Source organism: Salmo trutta, chromosome 17, assembly GCF_901001165.1.
Source record: "Salmo trutta chromosome 17, fSalTru1.1, whole genome shotgun sequence".
Lineage (NCBI taxonomy): Eukaryota > Metazoa > Chordata > Actinopteri > Salmoniformes > Salmonidae > Salmo > Salmo trutta.
Genome location: NC_042973.1, coordinates 32,901,543 through 32,926,517, shown reverse-complemented (window position 1 = coordinate 32,926,517; position 24,975 = coordinate 32,901,543). Strand labels below are relative to the sequence as shown.

At 44.7% G+C, this 24,975-nt stretch overlaps 1 protein-coding gene across 3 annotated transcripts in view; it reads left to right on the top strand.

Annotated features, from left to right (window-relative positions):
• Positions 1-10,353: 10,353 nt before the first annotated feature.
• The window catches only part of LOC115152061 (IQ motif and SEC7 domain-containing protein 3), a 45,356-nt gene continuing 30,734 nt past the window's right edge, over positions 10,354-24,975 (top strand). For 2 of the 3 annotated variants that reach the window (XM_029696553.1, XM_029696555.1), the window contains exons 1-6: positions 10,354-11,278; positions 18,075-18,140; positions 20,966-21,095; positions 21,782-22,132; positions 22,253-23,004; positions 24,228-24,389. In XM_029696553.1, the coding sequence (XP_029552413.1) occupies positions 10,746-11,278; positions 18,075-18,140; positions 20,966-21,095; positions 21,782-22,132; positions 22,253-23,004; positions 24,228-24,389 (1,994 nt within the window). In that variant the 5' untranslated portion in view covers positions 10,354-10,745. The remainder of the gene's footprint in view (positions 11,279-18,074; positions 18,141-20,965; positions 21,096-21,781; positions 22,133-22,252; positions 23,005-24,227; positions 24,390-24,975) is intronic. The other variant, XM_029696554.1, reaches the window with a different exon arrangement.

The window sequence follows — 24,975 nt, the reverse complement described above, 5'->3', positions numbered from 1 at the left end:
TTGAATCTATTCTACTGTGCCCAGAAACCTGCTCCTTTTACTCTCTGTTCCGAACGTACTAGACAACCAGTTCTATTAGCCTTTAGCCGTACCCTTATCCTACTCCTCCTCTGCTCCTCTGGTGATGTAAAGGTTAATCCAGGCCCTGCAGTGCCTAGTTCCACTCCCATTCCCCAGGCGCTCTCATTTGTTGACTTCTGTAACCGTAAAAGCCTTGGTTTCATGCATGTTAACATTCAAAGCCTCCTCCCTAAGTTTGTTTTATTCACTGCTTTAGCACACTCTACCAACCTGGATGTCTTAGCCGTGTCTGAATCCTGGCTTAGGAAGACCACCAAAAACCCAGAAATGTCCATCCCTGACTATAACATTTTCCGACAAGATAGAACTGCCAAAGGGGGCGGAGTTGTAATCTGCTGCAGAGATAGCCTGCAGAGTTCTGTCTTACTGTCCAGGTCTGTACCCAAACAATTCATGCTTCTACTTTTAAAAATCCACCTTTCCAGAAACAAGTCTCTCACTGTTGCCGCTTGCTATAGACCACCTTCTGCCCCCAGCTGTGCCCTGGATACCATATGTGAATTGATTGCCCCCCATCTATCTTCAGAGCTCGTGCTGCTAGGTGACCTAAACTGGGACAGGCTTAGTACCCCAGTCATCCTACAATCTAAGCTTGATGCCCTCAATCTCACACGCATTATCAATGAACCTACCAGGTACAACCCCAAATCCGTAAACACGGGCACCCTCATAGATATCATCCTAACCAACCTGCCCTCCAAATACACCTCTGCTGTCTTCAACCAGGATCTCAGCGATCACTGCCTCATTGCCTGCATCCGTAATGGGTATGCGGTCAAACGACCACCCCTCATCACTGTCAAACACTCCCTAAAACACTTCAACAAGCAGGCCTTTCTAATCGACCTGGCCCGGGTATCCTGGAAGGATATTGACCTCATCCCGTCAGTAGAGGATGCCTGGTGATTCTTTAAAAGTGCCTTCCTCACCATCTTAAATAAGCATGCCTCATTCAAAAAATGTAGAACCAGGAACAGATATAGCCCTTGGTTCACTCCAGACCTGACTGCCCTTGACCAGCACAAAAACATCCAAAAACATTGAATAGCCCCCGTGTTATGCAACTTTTCAGAGAAGTTAGGAATCAATATACACAGGCAGTTAGGAAAGCAAAGGCTAGCTTTTTCAAACAGAAATTTGCATCCTGTAGCACAAACTCCAAAAAGTTCTGAGACACTGTAAAGTCCATGGAGAATAAGAGCACCTCCTCACAGCTGCCCACTGCACTGAGGCTAGGAAACAGTGTCACCACCGATAAATCCACTATAATTGAGAATTTCAATAAGCATTTTTCTATGGCTGGCCATGCTTTCCACCTGGCTACCCGTACCCCTGTCAACAGCCCTGCACCCCCCACAGCAACTCGCCCAAGCCTCCCCCATTTCTCCTTCACACAAATCCTGATAGCTGATGTTCTGAAAGAGCTGCAAAATCTGGACGCCTACAAATCAGCCGGGCTAGACAATCTGGGTCCTCTCTTTCTAAAATGATCTGCCGAAATTGTTGCAACCCCATTACCAGCCTGTTTAACTTCTCTTTCGTATCGTCTGAGATTCTCAAAGATTGGAAAGCTGCCGAGATCATCCTACTCTTCAAAGGGGGAGACACTCTAGACCCAAACTGCTACAGACCTATATCTATCGTACCCTGCCTTTCTAAGGTCTTCGAAAGCCAAGTTAACAACCAGATTACCAACCATTTCGAATCCCACCGTACCTTCTCCGCTAAGCAATCTGGTTTCAGAGCTGGTCATGGGTGCATAACCGCCATCGATAAGAGACAGTACTGTGCAGCTGTATTCATCGACCTGGCCAAGGCTTTCGACTCTGTCAATCACTACATTCTTATCGGCAGATTCAACAGCCTTGGTTTCTCAAATGACTGCCTTGCCTGGTTCACCAACTACTTCTCAGATAGAGTTCAGTGTGTCAAATCGGAGGCCTGTTGTCCGGAATTCTGGCAGTCTCTATGGGGGTGCCACAGGATCAAACCTCGGGCCGACTCTTTTCTCTGTATACATCAATGATGTCGCTCTTGCTGCTGGTGATTCTCTGATCTACCTCTACGCAGACGAAACCATTCTGTATACTTCTGGCCCTTCTTTAGACACTGTGTTAACTAACCTCCAGACGAGCGTCAATGCCATACAACTCTCCTTCTGTGGCCTCCAACTGCTCTTAAATGCAAGTAAAACTAAATGCATGCTCTTCGACCGATCGCTGCCCACACCTGCCTGCCCGTCCAGCATCACTACTCTGGGCGGTTCTGACTTAGAATATGTGGACAACTACAAATACCTAGGTGTCTGGCTAGACTGTAAACTCTCCCTCCAGACTCACATTAAGCATCTCCAATCCAAAATGAAATTTAGAATTGGCTTCCTATTTCACAACAAAGCATCCTTCACTCATGCTGCCAAACATACCCTCGTAAAACTGACCATCCTACCGATCCTCGACTTCAGCAATGTCATCTACAAAATAGCCTCCAACACTCTACTCAGCAAATTGGATGCAGTCTATCACAGTGCCATCCGTTTTGTCACCAAAGCCCCATATACTACCCACCACTGCGACCTGTACGCTCTCGTTGGCTGGCCCTCGCTTCATATTCGTCGCCAAACCCACTGGCTACAGGTCATCTACAAGTCTTTGGCAGGTAAAGCCCTGCCTTATCTCAGCTCACTGGTCACCATAGCAGCACTCACCCGTAGCACGCGGTCCAGCAGGTATATCTCACTGGTCACCCCCAAAGCCAATTCCTCCTTCGGCCGCCTTTCCTTCCAGTTCTCTGCTGCCTATGACTGGAACGAACTGCAAAAATTACTGAAGCTGGAGACTCCTATCTCCCTCACTAGCTTTAAGAACCAGTTGTCAGAGCAGCTCACATATCACTGCACCTGTACATAGCCCATCTGTAAATAGCCCATCCAACCACCTCATCCCCATACTGTATTTCTTTATTTATCTTGCTCCTTTGCACCCCAGTATCTCTACTTGCATATTAATCTTCTGCACATCTATTATTGTAATTACTTCACCACCATGGCCTATTTTTTGGCTTACCTCCCTTATCTTACCTCATTTGTATATAGACTCTATATAGATTTTTTCTACTGTATTATTGACTGTATGTGTGTTTATTCCATGTGCAACTCTGTGTTGTTGTATATGTCGAACTGCTTTGCTTTATCTTGGCCAGGTCGCAATTGTAAATGAGAACTTGTTCTCAACTAGCCTACCTGGTTAAATAAAGGTGAAATAAAATAAATAAAAATAAAAATGATTAGCATTCAGTAAATATTATTTTGTTGAAATATAATGTGATATCTGAGAAATTAAGATAATTGACTGCCCCCAAATTGGCTATTTTAATTGATAGGATTCATATAATTTTCAATAAATATAGTACCTAAAGTCCAATTTGTACCATAACTCTTCTTAACAATGAGTAAGACATGAGGAATCCAATAAAATGACCAAAAGCCACCCATGGACCCCCACATCCCACGCCAATCCCACCTGAACAACCAGTATACAGTATCAGTTCTCTATGTCCGACAAGTATGGAGCTGCTGCTTGGGATATGTGAAGTGGTAGAGTTGAACCTATGAGCAGAGAATGAACCAGACCAGGAATCAGCGATTTAGGAAAAACAGGATATTGCTACTTCATCATTTGTAATGTATTCCCTGTGAATCTGGTGATTTTTCCCCCTCTTGTTTAGGTAAATTCAGTTAATCAAATCAAACCAAATATAACAATTTACAAAGCAAAATATGTTAATGAGCCAGCGTGTCATGCAACTCTAACATGCAGGAGGGGTGAAGTCAGGCGCAGGAGACTAAGGTACGTGGAAAAACACGTTTAATAAACACCAGTCCAAAAGTGCCGTAAATACAAGGCAGGGTACAATAAATCCAGCAACAGGCAAGAACCCTCAAACCGAGTTGGGACGCAGCCCAGCAAACCCGTATGTCTAAACAACCGAACGGCATATGAAAACCCAAATCCCCAACCTACAAAAAATCCTGCACATTCCCAAACCAAAACAGACAGACTAAATACCCCCACTAATGAACTAACTCAAAACAGGTGCTAACATAAAACAGACATCACCAAATGAAAATGAAAAGGAGATCGGTGGCAGCTAGTAGGCTGGCGACGACGACCACCGAGTGCTGCCCGAACGGGGAAAGGCCCCACCTTCTGTAGACGTTGTGACACAGCGATTATTTTCCCTCCCACAAAATGTGTCCACAATGCACCATAATTTACAGAATTCTACAGTAAATATACAGCAAAACAGTACATAACTGTTAAATTGTATTGTAATAAAATTACAGAAATTTGTAATAGTGATTACGTAATTATACATTACAGAATAGCAATTAATATTTTGTGTTTTAGAGTACATTAGGAAAGTACTCAGATCCCTTCCCATTTTCCACATTTTGATACTGTCACGGTTGTCGTAGAAAGGAGTGGACCAAAGTGCAGCGTGTGTGTCGTTCCACATTTTATTTTCACTGTGAAACTATGCAATACATAAACCAAAGAACAAAAAAACAACAAACCGTGACGCAGAGGTGAAACATACACTCACTCAAAAACAATCTCCCACAAACCCAGGAGAAAAAAACCTACTTAAGTATGATCTCCAGTTAGAGACAACAAGGACCAGCTGCCTCTAATTGGAGATCATCCCAAACAAAACCCAGCATAGAAATACAAAACTAGAACCTGACAACATAGAAAAACGAAACTAGAAAAAACCCCTGTCACGCCCTGACCTACTCTACCATAGAAAATAACAGCTTTCTAAGGTCAGGACGTGACAGATACGTTACAGCCTTATTATAAAATGGATTAAGGTAATTTCCCCCCCTCATCAATCTACACACAATACCTCATAATTAAAATCAAAAACAGGTTTTTAGAAATTTTAGCAAATGTATAAAAAAATTCAAGTATTCAGACCTTTTGCTATGAGACTCTAAGTTGAGCTCAAGTGCATCCTGTTTCTGTTGATCATCCTTGAGATGTTTCTACAACTTGATTTGAGTCCACCTGTAGTAAATTGAATCGATTGGACATGATTCGGAAAGGCGCACATCTGTCTATATAAGGTCTCACAGTTGACAGTGCATGTCAGAGCAAAAACCAAGCCATGAGGTTGAAAGAATTGTCCGTAGAGCTCAGAGACAGGATTGTGTTGAGGCACAGATCTGCGGAAGGGTACCAAAATATTCTGCAGCATTGGCCTCCATCATTCTTAAATGGAAGAAGTTTGGACCCACCAAGACTCTTCCTAGAGCTGACTGCCCGACCAAACTGAGCAATCGGGGGAGAATGGCCTTGGTCAGGGAGGTGACCAAGAACCTGATGGTCACTCTGACAGAGCTCCAGAGTTCCTCTGTGGAGATGGGAGAACCTTCCAGAAGGACAATCATCTCTTCAGCACTCCACTAATCAGGCCTTTATGATAGAGTGGCCAGATGAAAGCCACTCCTCAGTAAAACGAACATGACAGCCCGCTTGGAATTAGCCAAAAGGACTCTCAGACAATGAGAAACAAGATTCTCTGGTCTGATGAAACCAAGACTGAACTCTTTGGCCTGAATGCCAAGCATCACATCTGGAGGAAACCTGGCACCATCCCTACGGTGGAAGCATGGTGCTGGCAGCATCATGCTTTGGGGAGGTTTTTCAGCGACAGGGACTGGGAGACTAGTCAGGATTGAGGCAAAGATGAATGGAGCAAAGTACACAGAGATCCTTGATATAAACCTACTCCAGAGCGCTGAGGACCTCAGACTGGTGCAAAGGTTCACCTTCCAACAGGACAAGACCCTATGCACACAGCCAAGACAACGCAGGAGTGGCTTCGGGACAAGTCTCTGAGTGCCCTTGAGTGGCCCAGCCAGAGCCCGGACTTGAACCCGATCGAACATCTATGAAGAGAACTGAAAATAGCTGTGCAGTGACGCTCCCCATCCAACCTGACAGAGCTTCAGAGGATTTTTATACATTTGCAAACATGGCTAAATGTTCAACCATTAAAGGTTAGAGACTTGCTGCCACTCTTATCTGTCCCCTATATACATGTAATTATTAGGGAACTACTACCACATGTCACTTAAATTGGTACAGCACTCTCATTAACGGGTGCAACAAGTATAGCCTCTTACAAGGCACGCCTCAAAATTTGTTCATAAGCCTCAACAATACCATGCACCCACAAACCACAAAAAGTTTTTGATGCTCCAAAATTACAGTATGGTATTTTATTCTGTGGGGGTGGTACTGAATTTTAGTCAATAACTGGCAACACAGTAGCCAGTAAATTACTGTAGATTTCCAGGAAAAGGTTTTTAGATTCCAAAAATACAGTGTGGTACTGTATACTGTGGGGTGGTACTGAATTACAATAAATTACTGGGAGCCTGTCACGTCCTGACCAGCAGAGGGCGTAATTGTGTTAGTCTTGGTCAGGATGTGGCAGGTGGTTTGTGTTTGTTAAATGTTGTGTTTGTGATTGGGACTTCCAATTGAAGGCAGGTGTGTTGAGTTGCCTTTGATTGGAAGTCCTATATAGGTGTGCGTGTTTTTCTTTGGGGTTGTGGGTGGTTGTCCTTGCACTGCATTGTATGTGCCTGCAAGACTGTTGCTGTCGTAAGTACTGTTTATTGTTTTTTTCAAGTGGATGCTTTACGTGTTTTATTTAATAAACATGAGTGACCACAATCCCGCTGCGCCTTGGTCCATTCCTAACGACGGACGTTACAGAACCACCCACCACCAAAGGACCAAGCAGCGGAAGAGGAGGAAGCCACAGGAGAACAGGGTGGATGAATGGACATGGCAGGACGAAAGACGATTCTGGGAGGACAAGTTAAGGGAGCTAAGGGAACCCGAGAGGCAGCCCCAATAATTTTTTGGGGGGGGCACAAGGGCTGTTTGGCGGGGAAAGAATGGAGCCCCAGGCCAGCTCCCCGCACTAGCATGGAGGTGCGTGTCTCTAGGCTGGCACGTCCGGTACCAGCCCCACGCATCAGGCATCTAGTGTGTCAGCCCAGCCTTGCCAGTCAGGAGTCGCCAGAGCTGCCTGCCAGTCAGGAGTCGCCAGAGCTGCCTGCCAGTCAGGAGTCGCCAGAGCTGCCTGCCAGTCAGGAGTGGCCCGACTGCCCGGAGATGCCAGAGTGGCCCGACTGTCCGGAGATGCCAGAGTGGCCCGACTGCCCGGAGATGCCAGAGTGGCCCGACTGCCCGGAGATGCCAGAGTGGCCCGACTGCCCGGGTCTGCCAGAGTGGCCCGACTGCCCGGGTCTGCCAGAGTGGCCCGACTGCCCGGGTCTGCCAGAGTGGCCCGACTGCCCGGATCTGCCAGAGGTGCCCGCCTGCCCGGAACTGCCAGGGTGTCCTGCCTGTCCTCCGGCCCAGCCCGAGTAGTATTTTATTCTGTGGGGGTGGTACTGAATTTTAGTCAATAACTGGCAACACAGTAGCCAGTAAATTACTGTAGATTTCCAGGAAAAGGTTTTTAGATTCCAAAAATACAGTGTGGTACTGTATACTGTGGGGTGGTACTGAATTACAATAAATTACTGGGAGCCTGTCACGTCCTGACCAGCAGAGGGCGTAATTGTGTTAGTCTTGGTCAGGATGTGGCAGGTGGTTTGTGTTTGTTAAATGTTGTGTTTGTGATTGGGACTTCCAATTGAAGGCAGGTGTGTTGAGTTGCCTTTGATTGGAAGTCCTATATAGGTGTGCGTGATGCCAGAGTGGCCCGACTGCCCGGGTCTGCCAGAGTGGCCCGACTGCCCGGGTCTGCCAGAGTGGCCCGACTGCCCGGGTCTGCCAGAGTGGCCCGACTGCCCGGATCTGCCAGAGGTGCCCGCCTGCCCGGAACTGCCAGGGTGTCCTGCCTGTCCTCCGGCCCAGCCCGAGTAGTATTTTATTCTGTGGGCCCTCCTGCCCTCCGGCCCAGCCCGAGTGGCCCTCCTGCCCTCCGGCCCAGCCCGAGTGGCCCTCCTGCCCTCCGGCCCAGCCCGAGTGGCCCTCCTGTCCTCCGGCCCAGCCCGAGTGGTCCGTCTGCCAGGGTCAGCCCAAGTGGCCCGTCTGCCCGGCGCAGCTAGCGGCGCCACCGAAGTGGGCGACGCCGAAGGTGGAGCGAGTTCCACGTCCTGCACCTGAGCCACCTCCAGGATAGGTGGGTTGGGAGGGTGTAGCACAGTGCCGTCGGTGACGGCAGCCACCCTCCCTTCCCTCCCTTATTGTTTAGGGGTTATTGTTTGTTGGTTTTGTTGGGGTATTGGGGATTTTCTTGTGTTTTCTTTTTTTAGGTGCATCCCGGGGTCTGCACCTTGAGGGGGGGTACTGTCACGTCCTGACCAGCAGAGGGCGTAATTGTGTTAGTCTTGTTCAGGATGTGGCAGGTGGTTTGTGTTTGTTAAATGTTGTGTTGGTGATTGGGACTTCCAATTGAAGGCAGGTGTGTTGAGTTGCCTTTGATTGGAAGTCCTATATAGGTGTGTGTGTTTTTCTTTGGGGTTGTGGGTGGTTGTCCTTGCACTGCATTGTATGTGCTGTTGCTGTCGTAAGTACTGTTTATTGTTTTTTTCAAGTGGATGCTTTACGTGTTTTATTTAATAAACATGAGTGTCCACAATCCCGCTGCGCCTTGGTCCATTCCTAACGACGGACGTTACAGAGCCAGTAAGTTACTGTACATTTACAGAACAAATATAAACAAAATATGGTATGTACTGTATTCTGTGGGGTACAGCAATCTCACTAATGGGTGTAACAAATATATTTAACAAATAAACAGTATATTGTCACGCCCTGATCTGTTTCACCTCTCCTTGTGCTTGTCTCCACCCCCCTCCAGGTATCGCCCATCTTCCCCATGTGCTTATACCTGTGTTTTCTGTCTGTCTGGGCCAGTTCATTTTGTTCGTTCAAACCTACCAGCGTTTTCCCTTGCTCCTGTCTTTGCTATAGACCCTGTTTTCTAGTTTCCCAGTTTAAACAATTCCTGCCTGCCCTGACCCTGAGCCTGCCTGCTGTCCTGTACCTTTGCCTCTTCTCTGGATTACCAACCTCTGCCTGACCTCACCCTGAGCTCGCCTGCTGTCCCGGTGCTTTACATCCTCTCTGGATTATTGACCTCTGATAATTGATAATAGTTCCTCTGATAATAGTTCCTATAAAGCGTTACTCTTTACAGTACTGTACTGTAATATAGAATTACAGTAGCTAACTGTTCAAGTTTTGCTGTAAATGTACAGCAATTTGTTAGTGTACTACATTGGTGCCAGAAATGGGATGTGTGTGGGTTGATAGTGACTGGGTCACAGATAATTATTGCAGGGCAGATTGGCAAGGGAATAGGCACATGGGTATGTGTGTGTTATATCACAGAGAAGTGCTCCTTTCATCTTGTCTCCCTGCTGCACCATGGAAACTATCAGGGATACAGGATTTTCTTTCGCTCTCCCAACTCCCCATCACACACATACCTGAAATATTATTATCATGAGCAAACAGATAGGAGACAGGTCAAACACACACATACATGACTGTAATCAAGCAGCCGCATGGCAACAGCGCAGTCAGTAGGGGGTAACCATGGCAACAGTCAGTTCTTGGCTACCATAGCAACAACATAGCACTGGATTACAAACACCAGCTTGATTTCATTCAACCTTTATTTTACAGCTTTGTCCAGGTGACCTATTTGAACCATTAGGCCTTCCAATGATGACCTAGAGACAGACACAGCTACAAACAACCACATTCAGATCTTTCTCTCTCTCTCTCACTCTCTTTCAATTCAATTCAACTCAAAGGTCTTTATTGGCATGGGAAACATATGTTTACAATGCCAAAGCAAGTGAAATAGATAATAAACAAAAGTGAAATAAACAATCAAGAATGAACAGTAAACATTACACTTACACGTTTCAAAGGAATAGACACATTTGAAATGTCATATTATGGCTATGTACAGTGTTATAATGATGTGCAAATAGTTAAAGTACAAAAGGGAAAATAAATAAACATAAATATGGGTTCCCTCTCTGTGTGTATGTGTGTGTGTGTGGGTGCGTGAGTGCTTGCGTGTGTGAAGGGTTATAGTGCACAGGCAGAGCATGTGTTGCATAATTCTGAAATACAGTAAATAACTCATAGATACAGAGGAGTGTTAAACACGCTAGGCTGTGTGCGCGCGTGCGCATTCATGTGTGATGACGCCACACGCCCCCGCCCAACTCGCTCTGCGTCGCATCTGGATCTGAAAACTGTCATCAGCAGCAGCAATCAGCAGCACAGCCGTATCGGTGGCCGCAAGGGAGAGAAGGAGAATCTCATCACCGGAAGACGGGAAGGTGTACCTCTACATCTGATCATCATATCTCTTTTTTTCCTGTCTCTCTCTTGCTTTTTTCCCTTTGAACGGAATAGTCTCTTCTCTACACCCGATTATCTCTCTCAGAAACAGAAGAGGTTTAAAAACAGAAGAGAAGAGTAACGTTACAACGAAGGGAGGGACTAATGAAGGAATAAAAAGCAAAGGAGAAGAGAGGAGAAATTTACCTCTCCGTAGACTACACTCGATAATCTCAATATCGCTCTCCTTTGCGCTATCTCTCTCTGGTCATGGCTGTGCAGGGGACCAGCCTGCTAGAGAACCCGGTCCAGGCAATTCTGTACCTTAGAGAACTGACCACTATAGTTCAGAACCAGCAGAGCCTCATCCAGACACAGCGCCTGCGCATTGACGAACTGGACCGGCGCGTGGACGAGCTGCTCGGAGAGAACAGGAATCTGCGCGAGGCAAGAGTACAACATCATTATCATCATCACCCGGACTCCAACCCGAACCTTCATCATCGTCATCCTCAGCACCAACATCCAGACACACAACCTCATGACACCGGGTCTCTGCCTGCCCAGCCTCCGCCTGAGATCCACCCGGACGAAGAAAAGCCGCCTCCTCAACCCGCTAATCCGGAGGACATGCAGTTGGTACCGGCCCAGTCACCGAGCCCTCCGCCAAGCGAGGCCGGCCCTGGCAAGGGGGAGGACGGCAGGACCAGCCCGGGCTGCCGCACACTGAATCCCCTGTTTCCCCTAGCTCCCCTCACTCCTACCACTCTCTGCCGCTCGCTGGCTCTCGCCAATCAATCAGAGTGAGTCCATTTACTATCTTTTATCAACGCGAATGTGATAAAGTGTGTGTGTACTGTAAAAAAAACGAAGCAAAAACGAGATGTTTCAACTAATTACTATTAAGTAACTGGTTCCACAGACTTTTGTTTTGTTTACGTAAAACTTCAATTAAACACTGAGTCTCAAATAGCCACATGTCCCTTTTAATAACCAGGCAATAGTACACATTTTAGCAAATAAACACCCTTTAAACGAATGGTTTAGGGGGTTACCATGAATTACCATGAATTGTTTTAGGTTTAATGTTTGACTTGTTACATAAAAAAATTCAGTAATGACTCGAAAAATGATGGCTGAAAACTGCTTTAAAAAAAAAAAGTTTTACATTGTGATGGCAGACTACACCTGTTGGTGTATTGCCGCCACCTACTATACAGGGTATTGAAACAAAAAAAATATTCAATTTGGGGAAGAAGGGGGGGGGAGGCGACATACTGTAATACAAAAATAAATCAAAGAACCATCCCACTCCTTCAGTCACATCTCTACATAGGCTCAGGTGCCTGGGAGTACTGAGGATTCATCGACATAATTCCTTGTAATGCCTCTGCGGAAAAATCTCTTAGTCCCAAAAAACGCTCAGCCGCACTCACAATGATGCCTATTTTCTTCGATTTCCTCTCAGTTTGCGCTGTGCAGTTGATAACCAAAGTAATAAACGCTACAAAGTCCACCTTCTTAATATGCAACATGTCAGGATCCCTCTGTTGACAAGGAACATCATCTTGTGTCTCAACTCCTACTACCATTACTTCTTCAACATCACTCATTTCTTCCACGTTTCTCAACGTCTATGGATAGGAGACGTTCTGGACAGCCCTTATTCTTGTCACTTCCTTCTGCTGAGAACTGCTAGCTAACTGGCAAGCACAAGAATAATCAACAACTTGGTCAGTACAGACCCCCAGAAATCGGCCGATCGCCCTGTAGTGGCGAAAGTAAAAACTGCCAAAAGTGCATTGTGAAAGAGGAGAATAATTATTCTTTCAAGGAAAATGTCATTTTTTAATTGTATTTTTTACAGAGGCATACTGTACATGATAACACATTAGTGCCTGAAATGAACAAATGGGTGGAAGTAAATGCTGGAATTAAACAATGAAATATGCAAATGAGCAAAACCTGTGTGTGTTAAGAAAATAGATGCCTGGCTGAAATAGAAGCCTGTCTCTAATAGGCGCAGGTTGTGTTCAGTGATTTAATCAAATAAACGGCAGGGTATTAATTGAAGTTTTAAAATAAATGAGTTAGCCCAAATGTAGCTTCAACTTGAGAAAACGTAGGCAAAAATTCAGTTAACTTAAAATTCATTTTTTTGCTAAACTTTTTACTCCTGAACTTATTTAGGCTTGCCATAACAAAGGGGTTGAATACTTATTGACTCAAGACATTTCAGCTTTACATTTTTTATGAATTTGTAAAAATGTCAAAAACATAATTCCACTGACATTATGGGGTATTGTGTGTAGGCCAGTGACACATCATCTCAATTTAATCCATTTTAAATTCCGTCTGTAACACAACAAAATGTGGAAAAAGTCAAAGTGTGTGAATACTTTTATAGGCAATGTATTATCCAACCACTGGACACAGATGTCAGTTCAACATCTATTCCACGTTGGTTCAATGTCATTTTATTGAAATGACGTGGAAACAACGTTGATTCAACCAGTGTGTGCCTAGTCGGCATGCCCTTGTTCAGCCATCACTCCGATAAACATAGGACATAACAGTTCTTCAGGTCACGTTGATAGGATAGTCTCGAACGGAGCTCGTCCAGTTTGTTCTCTTGTTATTATACGTTCGCCAATTGAACAGAGGGTAGAGGCGGTTTATTTACTCGCCATCATAGTCTCATCAGGGAGACCGCTCATTTTTCTCTCTTGGGCCGTCTCTTCCTCTTTCGAGTCACAGGGATTTGTGCCTGGTCCGGAATGAGCAGTACATCCACAGCTGCTGACTCGTTGAAGTAGAAATCTTCATCCAAATCGAGGTTCGTGATGTCTTCTGATGTCCAGCTTCTGATGTCCAGAAGCTGTTTTTGGTCAAACGTTTAGTTTTTTTTGGCAACACCTGGACCAAAAAGTTGAGTAAACTAAAAAAAGGCAGTGGAATTAGTTACTTAATAATAATTAGTTGAAAACACTAGATTATTTTTACAGTGTGTGTGTGTGTGTCAACATCGATTTCAACTCGAGTAGACCCATGGGGGACCAGGTTGTAAGATACAGGCCTGCCTTCTTTCCTGATGATGTTGGCTGGTACAATGGTAGGATCATCATGAGTGTGACGTGGAGAATTTAAAGTAGTGGATTATTTTCTGAGAGAGACCAAAACCAAAATGTAGTGGATTATTTTCTGAGAGAGACCAAAACCAAAATGAGATTATATAACACACACAGCTGTGTGTGTGTGTGTGTGTGTGTGTGTGTGTGTGTCTGTTTGGGTATGTGTTTGTTTGGAAGGATATTGCTCAGATGCATACTACACCCTTGGCAAAGAAACACTGCTTTGAAACCTGGTTGAGGGGCGAGGTTTAAATATCAGACTGTAGTTGGATTGAATACAACTCTACTGTTGTAGCTGTGTAGGTTACTGTTACAACTGTTGTAGACCTACTGTAGTTGGTTTAGCTACAGCTCAGCTCTACTGTTACAGCTCTAGTGGCCCTGTCCATGGTACTGAATTAATTTGAATTAAACCCTGTGTGTGTGTGTGTGTGTGTGTGTGTGTGTGTGTGTGTGTGTGTGTGTGTGTGTGTGTGTGTGTGTGATGTTCTGATTATGAGTGAAATCCCAGCAGGACTGCTGATTATGCTCTCTGGGACTCCTCTCCCACTGAGGACAAGAACAGAGTAGAAGAGATAAAGAGGGAAGAGAGGAGGGGAGATTGATGATGATTAACTGTGAGGAATAACCAGGGTTCCATGAGGCTGTTGGACCTGTAGACCGTTACTGATATTTAGACTTTGGAAGCATAGAGGAAATGGCACACGGGATATACAGGAACTACAGTAGAAAATATCCAATTAGGTTAAGTCAAACATTTTTATTCTTGCAATGCATAAACCATCGAAAATAAAGGCTTTAAAATGTTTCCACTACATTCATTACTTCTGGAAGTTTTTTGCACAAAGGCTTTTTTTTGATTGTTCATTATCCAGCATCAACTTCCTTTTGTTCTATCAACATTTGCTATACCGTGAATATTCAAGAACAAGAATATTAGCTTTTAAGTCTTAATTTGTGGTTAGGGTTAAGATTGGGTTAAAATCGGGGGTAGTTTTAAAATACATTTTACAATCGTTTACCCCAATGATGACAACCATGTCTAGGGGTTCAGAGCTCTCTCTACCTCCCTCTCCTTCTCTCATTTTGTCTCCCTTCAACCGCTACTTCTCTCCATATGATTGACAATACTCTCACATGACACAGTGCACAAACTGCAAATGTGGGGGGATGACGTGGAAGATGACGTGGAATCGGCACACTATATAACATACAGTACACACTAAAATAGGGTGTGTGTGTGTGTGTGGGGGGGGGGGGGGGGGGGTACGTGGGTCTGCTTATTTCTCCCCCTTCCAGCTGGTCCACATGTATCTGGCCCACTTAGCCCTTAGCGCAAACTGCAATCAGCTACTCTCAGGACAGAGAGAGAAATAGAGATGAAAGGGGGAAAGAGAGAGAGTAACTGTCCGCTCTGACCCCCCGCTCCTGGATAATTTATAACATGTTAGAGTGTCTAGTCTTGGGCTAGGGGAGAGAGAGACTGAGTGAGAGAGCAGAGAGAAGGAGAGAGAGAAGAGGGAGATGTGTAGTGTTAAAATATTAACCTGCTCTCTGTGTTAGAGATGTTACAGCATTTGTGTGTGTTGTACAGACAGAGAGGTGACCTTGCTATGGCCAACACAGACAGAAAGAGAACTCCACTGTTACTGGAGATAAAGCTCTGGGTTGGTCCTATGAGCTTTTTGAACCAGCTGGGTTTGAATTATTCCTGTAACGGAGTTCCTACCTTGACGTTGTTTTGACAATATTTGGCATGACAACAAACATGATTTGCCACTGGTCTTATAAAAGCTAGAATGACTATGTATGTGGATGATTCCACACTGTACCTGTCAGCACCCAAAGCTAGCGAGAACACTGAAATTCTAAATAAGCAGTTATAGTCAGTATCATAAATGGGTGAATAATAATAAACTGCTTTTAAATACATCAAACTAAAAACATTGTATTTGGTTCAAAACATATTCTCTAAGACTTAAACCTCAACTGGAGTTATGTAGAAATGGTATGACCATTGAGGAAGTTGAGGAAGCTAAACTCCTAGGTATAACATTGGATGATAAATGATCTTGGTCAAGTCATATTGACAGAGTTGTTGTGAAGATGGGGGGGTATGTCTGTTCTAAAAAGATGATCTGTGTTTTTCACACAAAAATCATCTGTACCAGTTGTTCAGGCTCTGGTCTTGTCCCATCTTGTCCCATCTTGTCCCATCTTGATTACTGTAATATGGTCAAGTGCAGCAAAGAAAGACCTAGCAAAGCTGCAGCTGGCTCAAAACAGAGCAGCACACATTGTCCTTTACTGCACATACAGAACTAACATCAACAACATACAGGCCAGTCTTTCCTGGTTGAGGGTTGATGAGAGATTAACTGCTTCTTTTGTAGTTTATATAAGAAGCATTACTGTAATGACAATTCCAGATTGTCTGTGTAATGAAATAACATTCAGCTCAGACACCCATACATACCCCACAAGACATGCCACCAGGGGTCTCTTCACAGTCCACAAGTTCAAATCGAATTCACAGCAACAAACAGTATTATACAGAGCCATGATCTCATGGAACTCCCATTTGCAATTACTCAAGCGAACACCTTTAAAAAAAAAAGATTAAATAACATTTCATGGAACAGCAGGGACTGTGAGGGGCCACACACACAAACAAACACACACGCAGAAACACTCTAACACGTCATGACAACGCCTCTTCCCACTCAGATCCTCAAAAAGTTATACAGCTGCACCAGCGAGAGCATCTTGACTGGCTGCATCACCACTTAATATGGCAATTGGTTGGCCTCCGACTGCAAGGTGCTACAAAGGGTAGTGGGTACGGTCCAGTACATCACTGGGACTGAGCTCCCTGCCATTCAGGACCTCTATACCAGGCGGTTTCAGAGAAAGGCCCAACAGACTCCAGCCACCCAAACCACAGACTGTTCTCTCTGATACCACACGGCAAGCGTTACCAATGCACCAAGTTTGGAACCAACAGGACCCTGAACCCTTCTACCCCCAAGCCATAAGAATTCTAAACAACACTTCTAAATAGCTAATCAAATGGCTACCCGGACTACCTGCATTGACCCTTTTTTGCACAAACTCTCTTGTACTGACTCTTTGCACACACACTGGACTTTACCCTAACATTCACACATACTTACACCGACACCCCATCACACACACACACACACACACACACACACACACACACACACACACACACACACACACACACACACACACACACACACACACACACACACACACACACACACACACACACACACACTACATATGCACACACACCCTAACCATAACCCTTACCTTAACCCTTAGCCTAAACTTAACCCCAAATCCCTAACCCTAACCCTAAAACTATACCTAACCGTAACTCCTAACTCTAAACCTAATTGTAACCCCTAACCCTAACCTTAATTGTAACTCTAATTGTAACCCTAAACATAAACCCTATGCCTAAAATAGCATTTCCCCTTGTGGGGACAGCCAAAATGTCCCCACTCGTCCAAATGTTCCTTGTTTCACTATCCTTGTGAGGACTTCTGGTACCCTCAAGGATAGTTCAACAAAAACACACACAGACACACATGCTGCTGCTACTGTCTATTATCTATTCTGTTGCCTAGTCACTTTACCCCTATCTATAAGTACAGTACACAGCTACCTAAATGACCTCATACCCCTGCACATCAACTTGGTAGTCCCTGTATAGCCATGTTATTTTCCACTCCCTATATATTACCATGTTATTTTTACTCTTTATTTGTATTTTTTATTCACTGTGTATTTATTCCTTGTGTCACTATTTCTATTTTTTATAATAATAAAAAATATAATTAACTCTGCATTGTTGGAAAAGGACCCTTAAGTAAGCATTTCACTGTTGTTCTACAGCTGTTGTCTACGAAGCATGTGCCACTTTAAAACAACAAAAAAATCTGATTATTTTTAGTTGTATTGTTTGTACTGTATATGGTATAATTTTTTATTGTGTGACTGTCCTAGTCTATCAGTGTATCAGTGTTTTGTTACTTGTCACTGCACATGTGTGCATATGAATGTGTGTGTGTGTGTGTGTGTGTGTGTGTGTGTGTGTGTGTGTGTGTGTGTGTGTGTGTGTGTGTGTGTGTGTGTGTGTGTGTGTGTGAGAGAGAGAGAGGGCGCGAGAGAGAGAGTAGCCATCTGAGTAACCATCTGTACTTGTTAAATCTTACTAAAACAACAGATATGTCTGATGTCTGAATTATTTTGATGTAGTTAATAAGGTTTGTGTGTTGATAGAGTTTGGTTCTGATTCAACTCTGCGCTACTACCATAAGAGTAAAAGAAACACTCACACTTTACCAACTCTTAGCCCCCTCTTGTCCCACCCACCTCTCCCCTTCTCACCTCATCTTCTCTGCCCCCTCTCCTCTCCTCCCCCTCTCTTCCTCTACAGGAGTCAGACAATACTACATCAGTTCTGCTGTCCTGCCCCAGAGGCTGCTCCCACTGGCACCTCCAGGTAAGGTTGAAATCTGAACTCTGAAATCACTCCATCGGATCTCTTTTTTCTTCTGCCCACCCTTTTCCCTCTCTCTCTGTCTGTCTTTCTTTTATTTTGATCATTTCATCTTCCCCTTCCAGTCTACCCTGCAGTGCCATTACTGATTCTCTCAGATGGGCTATCTAATGGCTCTGTGATTGTGTCCCTGTGGAACTCCCTTTAGTTTGTTGGTATGTGTCTGTGTGTGCTGCTCAAGCCATGTCCACACACTACACAAATGCCATCAGACTCCAGCTCTGTCTGTGTGTGGTTGCGGGGTAGTGAAAGTGCTGCCAGTGACTGATCCAACCTCTCTAGCCCTGAAGAGGTTGGAGGGAGCAGAGCAATGTTGTCATTACATTTTATGTCTATGAACTGGGAGTAGAGAAGTCAAGACCAAAACCAGGGGGGGGGGGGGGGGGGGGGTGAGAATACATGACGCAGAGAGAATACACACTACTCAAAATATAATCACCCACAAAACAGGTGGGACAAACATCAACTTAAATATGACCTCCAATTAGAGACAACGACAACCAGCTGCCTCTAATTGGAGATTATACCAAACAAAACCAACATAGAAATACAAAACTAGAAACTGAACATAGAAATACAAAACATAGACAAACACCCCCTGTCACGCCCTGACCTACTCTTCCATAGAAAATAACCACTAACTATGGTCAGGACGTGACAGTGTCATGAAATGAGTGTGGATATTTGGCCTGGCGAAGTGGTTTTATGCAGGAAGATCGTTCAAGATTCATGTCAAAATTGGACGTTTATCCATGCCCTGAGGAGGTTGGGAAAGGTCTTCAAAACCAGCCACTAAGGGTAACAGTGAGCGCTATTACCATCAAGTAGACTTGGGTTTTGATAGGGTGTTGATGAGTGCCTAACCTTAATGTTTTAACCCTATCCCAAACCTTAACCCTTACCATAACCATTCGGAATGAGTGCATAAACTTAACCCTTAACTTCGAAATTTGATGTTTGGATAAATGGAATGATACAGAGCAGCAGGAGGAACGATACAGAGCAGCAGGAGGAACGATATAGAGCAGCAGGAGGAACGATACAGAGCAGCAGGAGGAACGAAACAGAGCATCAGGAGGAACAATACAGAGCAGCAGGAAGAACGATACAGAGCAGCAGGAGGAACGATACAGAGCAGCAGGAAGAACGATACAGAGCAGCAGGAGGAACGAAACAGAGCAGCAGGAGGAACGATACAGAGCAGCAGGAAGAACGATACAGAGCAGCAGGAAGAACGATACAGAGCAGCAGGAAGAACGATACAGAGCAGCAGGAAGAACGATACAGAGCAGCAGGAGGAACGAAACAGAGCAGCAGGAGGAACATCAAAATTTGACGTTTGGGGAATGTGTATTATCTATTTATGCAATGAGACTGTGAGAGCTTGTTGGCTTTATGCTCTGACTGAATGTGAGCTGATAGTTATGGTCTCGGCTAGTCTCAGGAAGAAATTACGAGTCCTCATTGTCCGAGACTGAGTCAAGGCCGAGTAAAAATATACCCGGCACCGAGACAAGACCGAGAGTCTAAATATGTGGCCTCAAGACCGGACTCGAGACGGCCTACTACAATACTGTTGCATATTATCTATCTAAAATAAGATGGGGGTCATCGCTCCATCGTATTTTAGATAGAATTGTGTGTGTCTGTTTGTGTATGTGCAGGTGTGTTTGTGTGTGTGTTTGTGTGTCCTCTGGCTGTAGACCGCTGTGCAGCTCTTGAGTGATGTGAGATGACAGATGTTAATTTCTCTTTCACTGTGACATCAGAGGAGGAGGTGGAGAAACCAGTGTGTGCGTGTGTGTGTGTGCGTGTGTGTGTGAGTGTGTATGTGTGTGTGTGTGTGTGTGTGTGTGTGGTTGTGTGTGTGTGAAGCAGGAGTACTGTTATAGAGCCATTACTGTCCATATCTACTTGTCTGTTAAAGCCTTAAATACATTTGAATGTACTTTGTTGTATTCTGGTGCAGTGCTGAGGCATGGTGGTGTTTTTAATAGAGTCTTAATAAAATGCAGCCTCCAGCATGCGCCACACACACACACACACACACACACACACACACACACACACACACACACACACACACACGATAGAGAGATGGAGACATGTACAGTACGCACGCACGCACACACGCACACAGAGAGAGAGAGACATGTACACACGCACACACACACACACACACACACACACACACACACACACACACACACACACACACACACACACACACACACACAGTGTGTCAGGCTGTGTTAGCTGAATAGCAGAACCAGAGAGGAACATTATTGATGTAGTCATTATTTAAGCATGAGCAGTCTTTGCTTTTATACAGTAGCTGCGGTGTTAGAGCTGGCTTATATAACAACTGAAAGACTAAGAAAGATAAGTAAAGGACACACACACATACACACACATATATACATACGCTATCGTTCAAAAGTTTGGGGTCACTTAGAAATGCCCTTGTTTTTGTCCATTAAAATAACATCAAATTGATCATAAATACAGTGTAGACATTATTCATGTTATAAATGACTATTGTAGCTGGAAATGGATGATTTTTTTATAGAACATCTACAAAGGCGTACAGAGGCCCATTGTCAGCAACCATCACTCCTCAAATCAAATCAAATTGTATTTGTCACATACACATGGTTAGCAGGTGTTAATGCGAGTGTAGCGAAATGCAGTGACCCCAAACTTTTGAACGGTAGTGTATATACACACGTTTTCCCAGGGGTTGAAGGTGTGTGTTGTTGTTTCCATAGTGATGGGCAGCTGCTGAGTCTGGAGGGCGGGAATTCCTCCAACGGACAGGATGGAGAGGGGTCAGGGGGTGTGGCTCGGAGAGAAGGACCCAGCGACTACGAACTTGCCCTGGAGAACAAGACCAAACAGGTGTGTGTGTAGCGGGATACAGGCCGGCAGGCCGGCAGAAACGGACCATGCTGCCGCCTGTGTGTGTTTCTATCTCTCTCTCTCTCTCTCTCTCTCTCTCTCTCTCTCTCTCTCTCTCCCCCTTCTCTGCATCTCCTTCCCACTCCCCCTCTCTCTGAGTCTCAGAGGAAGTAAAAGGGGATTGCTTGCTGAATAGAGATGTAGGATCTTAATTTGTGCCAGTTTGCTACAGCTGGAAAATACTCCTGCATCCACAGGAAATGTGAAGTATTATGTGGATTGTAATTAATGAACATTTTTGTAGGGCTGGATACATTTTTAAAATATTTTAAATCTCCTGCATTGCAGGAAAGTTGTCCTGCAACAGGGTGATCAAATTAAGATCCTACATCTGTATGTGAAACAGAAGAATGTCTTGATAAAATAGCTTTCTTTTTTACTTCTATTTCCCTGAAACACAGTTATGTAGTGATTGGTGTCTGTGATGAAGAGGGATTGGAGTCTGTTGTACTGTTTTAGGAGAGGAGAGCTTGTCCTGCTATCCTTTTATTTTGGAGAAATATCCAGTTTAACAAATGGAGGCTTGTAGCATTGCTCTGTGACTACAATATCCCTCCCCTCCAAAACCTTACTAACAATCTTTTTCTCTGTTCTTCTCTTTCCTCTCTCTCCCTCTCTGTTTGTAGATAGAGGAGTTGGAACAGAGATATGGGGGTCACCTGGTGTCGCGACGTGCTGCGTGTTGTATTCAGATGGCGTTCCGTCAGTACCAGCTCAGTAAGAACTTCCAGAAGATCCGGAACTCTCTGTCAGAGAGCAAGTTACCACGCCGCATCTCCCTGCGCCGGCCCAACCCCAGCCGGAACCAAAAACCCACCCAGCGACACAGCTTCCTGTTAGAGACCGGGAGACCCCCCCTGCGCCCCAAAACACCCCCACCACCACCTTCACGCTCCACCTCCCTGCCCCCCTCCCCCGCCACGGTCCCGGGCCCCGGGCCCTCGCTCACACAGCTGGAGGACTGCTTCTCAGAGCAGGTGGGCTTTATATGTAGCACTTTAGCCTAGCGTAGTCTAGAATCAGTAAACAGTAAGCCTAGCGTAGCATCATAAAACTTACAGATGTTCCAATGACTAGTATTATGATTCTTATTCCAGGTACGCTCACTTGCCCATTCGATAGACGAGGCCCTGCGTGGGTGGAGCCTGTCGGAGGGGGTTGAGGGGGGGACAGGGGGGCTGCTGATGGACCCAGGGGCGTTTCGGATGGCTGCACAGAATGCCTGTATGCCTCGCAGCGCCAGCTCCCTGCTCATGGCCTTCAGAGACGTCACCGTTCACATCGACACCAACAACTTCACTGTCTCCACGACTACCACCTCCACAACCACTGCTACCCACGGCAACACAGGGGCAGGAGCGGGAGGGAGCAGGCAAGCCTCAGTGGACGGGGGAGAGAGGGGAGGAGGGGTGAGGACTCAATCAACAACCTCCCAGCTGAGGGGTGAGGAGGAGTTTCCTGCCCCCCCTTCCAGTGAGGAGTTGTTGGAGGGAGGAGGGTCGAGAAGGGGGTCGACTGTGACAGGCCAAGGGGGAGAGATGGGGGGGCAGAGTGGCTCAGAGAGACTCAGTTCCACCTCCACCTCTACCTCAGCCCAGTCTAACCAGTATACCACTCAGTCCTCCTATTCCCAGTACCCCCAGTACTCCACATACCCCAAGGCTCATCACCCCCAGTCCCAGCCAGGGTCCCAGTCAACCAGGGACCCCACCTCTGAGGCTCTCCAGGCCCTGGTCCTCTCTCTGCCTAGAGACCGCTGCCAGGACCCTACCTCCTGCCGATCCCCCACACTCTCCACTGACACGCATCGCAAACGACTCTATCGCATTGGACTCAACCTCTTCAACGTGTGAGTGCACACACACACACACACACACACACACACACACACACACACACACACACATATGCGCGCAAATACAGACTTTATATACCTCATACCAGGGTTGTGCTCAATTCCGAATTTTGGAATGGGCTCCCATTCAACTCATGATTTGAAATTTGAATTGAATTGGCCACAACCCAGAGGATGTAGAATTTGAGTTTGAGTGACAGGAAGTAGAATTTAATTCAGTACAATTCAAAGAAATTCCTTTCAGTCAGAGAACATGAGAGTTTCATTTATTCTGAAAGGTCAAACTTCCAGATACCAAAGAATATGTAATTATCTGGAAACAATGTTCATGTACTCTTAACCTTAATGCTTAGAATAGCCAATTATATTTCAAACAACCATTTCATTTGTTTGGCTTGTTTTTTTAAGGGTCAACATGATGGTCAAACTAATGCATTCTGGGAAAGGTAGTATTTCCCCCATATTAAACCAAATGTAAGGGATTAATGAAATATAATAACCTATAATATTTGCATACAGGTTTCCCATGGGCACACAATGGTTGAATCAACGTTGTTTCCACGTCATTTAAATGAAATTACGTTGAACCAACGTGGAGTAGACGTTGAATTGACGTCTGTGCCCAGTGGGTTTGTTTTCCTTGATCATTCCTTTTAAGAGTTTGTCCTGAAAATCAATTGCTTCAACAATATTTTATATGCATATATATATAACAACATGTTTGATGTTTTATGTACAAGATGTATATTTGTATAGACTATACCTAAAATAGAAGAGGCATTTGAATTTTATTTAATTTCACTGAATTCAATTCTATTTCCTTTAATTAAAATGAAAATTGCAATTCTGCATCCTGTTTACTACTTCAATTCAAATTCAAGAATTTAATTGGAATTTATGAGGCTTTCTCAATTCAATTCCCTGACACATACAGGGTCGAATTGTCCTTTAGCTACTCACAGAATTATTCACAGAACAGGTATCTGGTCTAGAGAGGGGTAGAGGGAAAAGGGAGAGAGAGAGAGAGAGAGAGAGAGAGAGAGAGAGAGAGGTGTTCTCTATATATAGTGGTACATACTGTTGGGCTGCAGCCTGTAGTTAATGTAAATTAGCTAAAGTGCATCACTGAGAGAGTTGCCTGTTACTTTACGGTCCTATCCACATCCACCCACACACACGTGCATACACCGATATTGTGCTGTCTATCTCTGCTGTAGGAACCCAGAGCGAGGCATCCACTTCCTGATCACGCGTGGTTTTGTCCCAGACACGCCCATGGGCGTGGCCCACTTCCTGCTACAGAGGAAGGGCCTGAGCCGACAGATGATTGGAGAGTTCCTGGGGAACAGTAAGCTACTCTTCAACAGAGACGTCTTGGAGTGAGTCCACACACATAATATAGCACACACACATGCACAGATAACCACACATACACACTTGAATGCATGCATACGGCATATACAGTATGTTTTACACATACAGTAGGGTCTGGAATGATTGGATCCCTTGATAAAGATGAGAAAAAAAGACTGTATAAAATAAATAATACAAATACCGAGCTACTGTATATTGTTTGCAGTGGTGGAAAAAGTACCCAATCATCATACTTGAGTATAAGTAATTTATAGAAAATTTATAGAAAATAATAGAAAATGAAAAAGTAAAAATTGAAAGTCACCCAGTAAAATTCTAGTTGAGTAAAAGTCTAAAAGTATTTGATTTTAAATATACTTAAGTATCAAAAGTAAAAGTATGAATCATTTAAAATTCCTTATATTAAGCAAACCAGACAGCACCATTTTCTTGTTTTATTTATTTATGGATAGCCAGGGGCACGCTCCAACACTCAGCCATAATTAACAAACAAAGCATGTGTGCTATGAGTCCGCCAGATCAGAGGCACTAGGGTTGACCAGGGATCTTGATAAGTGTGTGAATTGGATAATTTTCCTGTCCTGTTAAGCA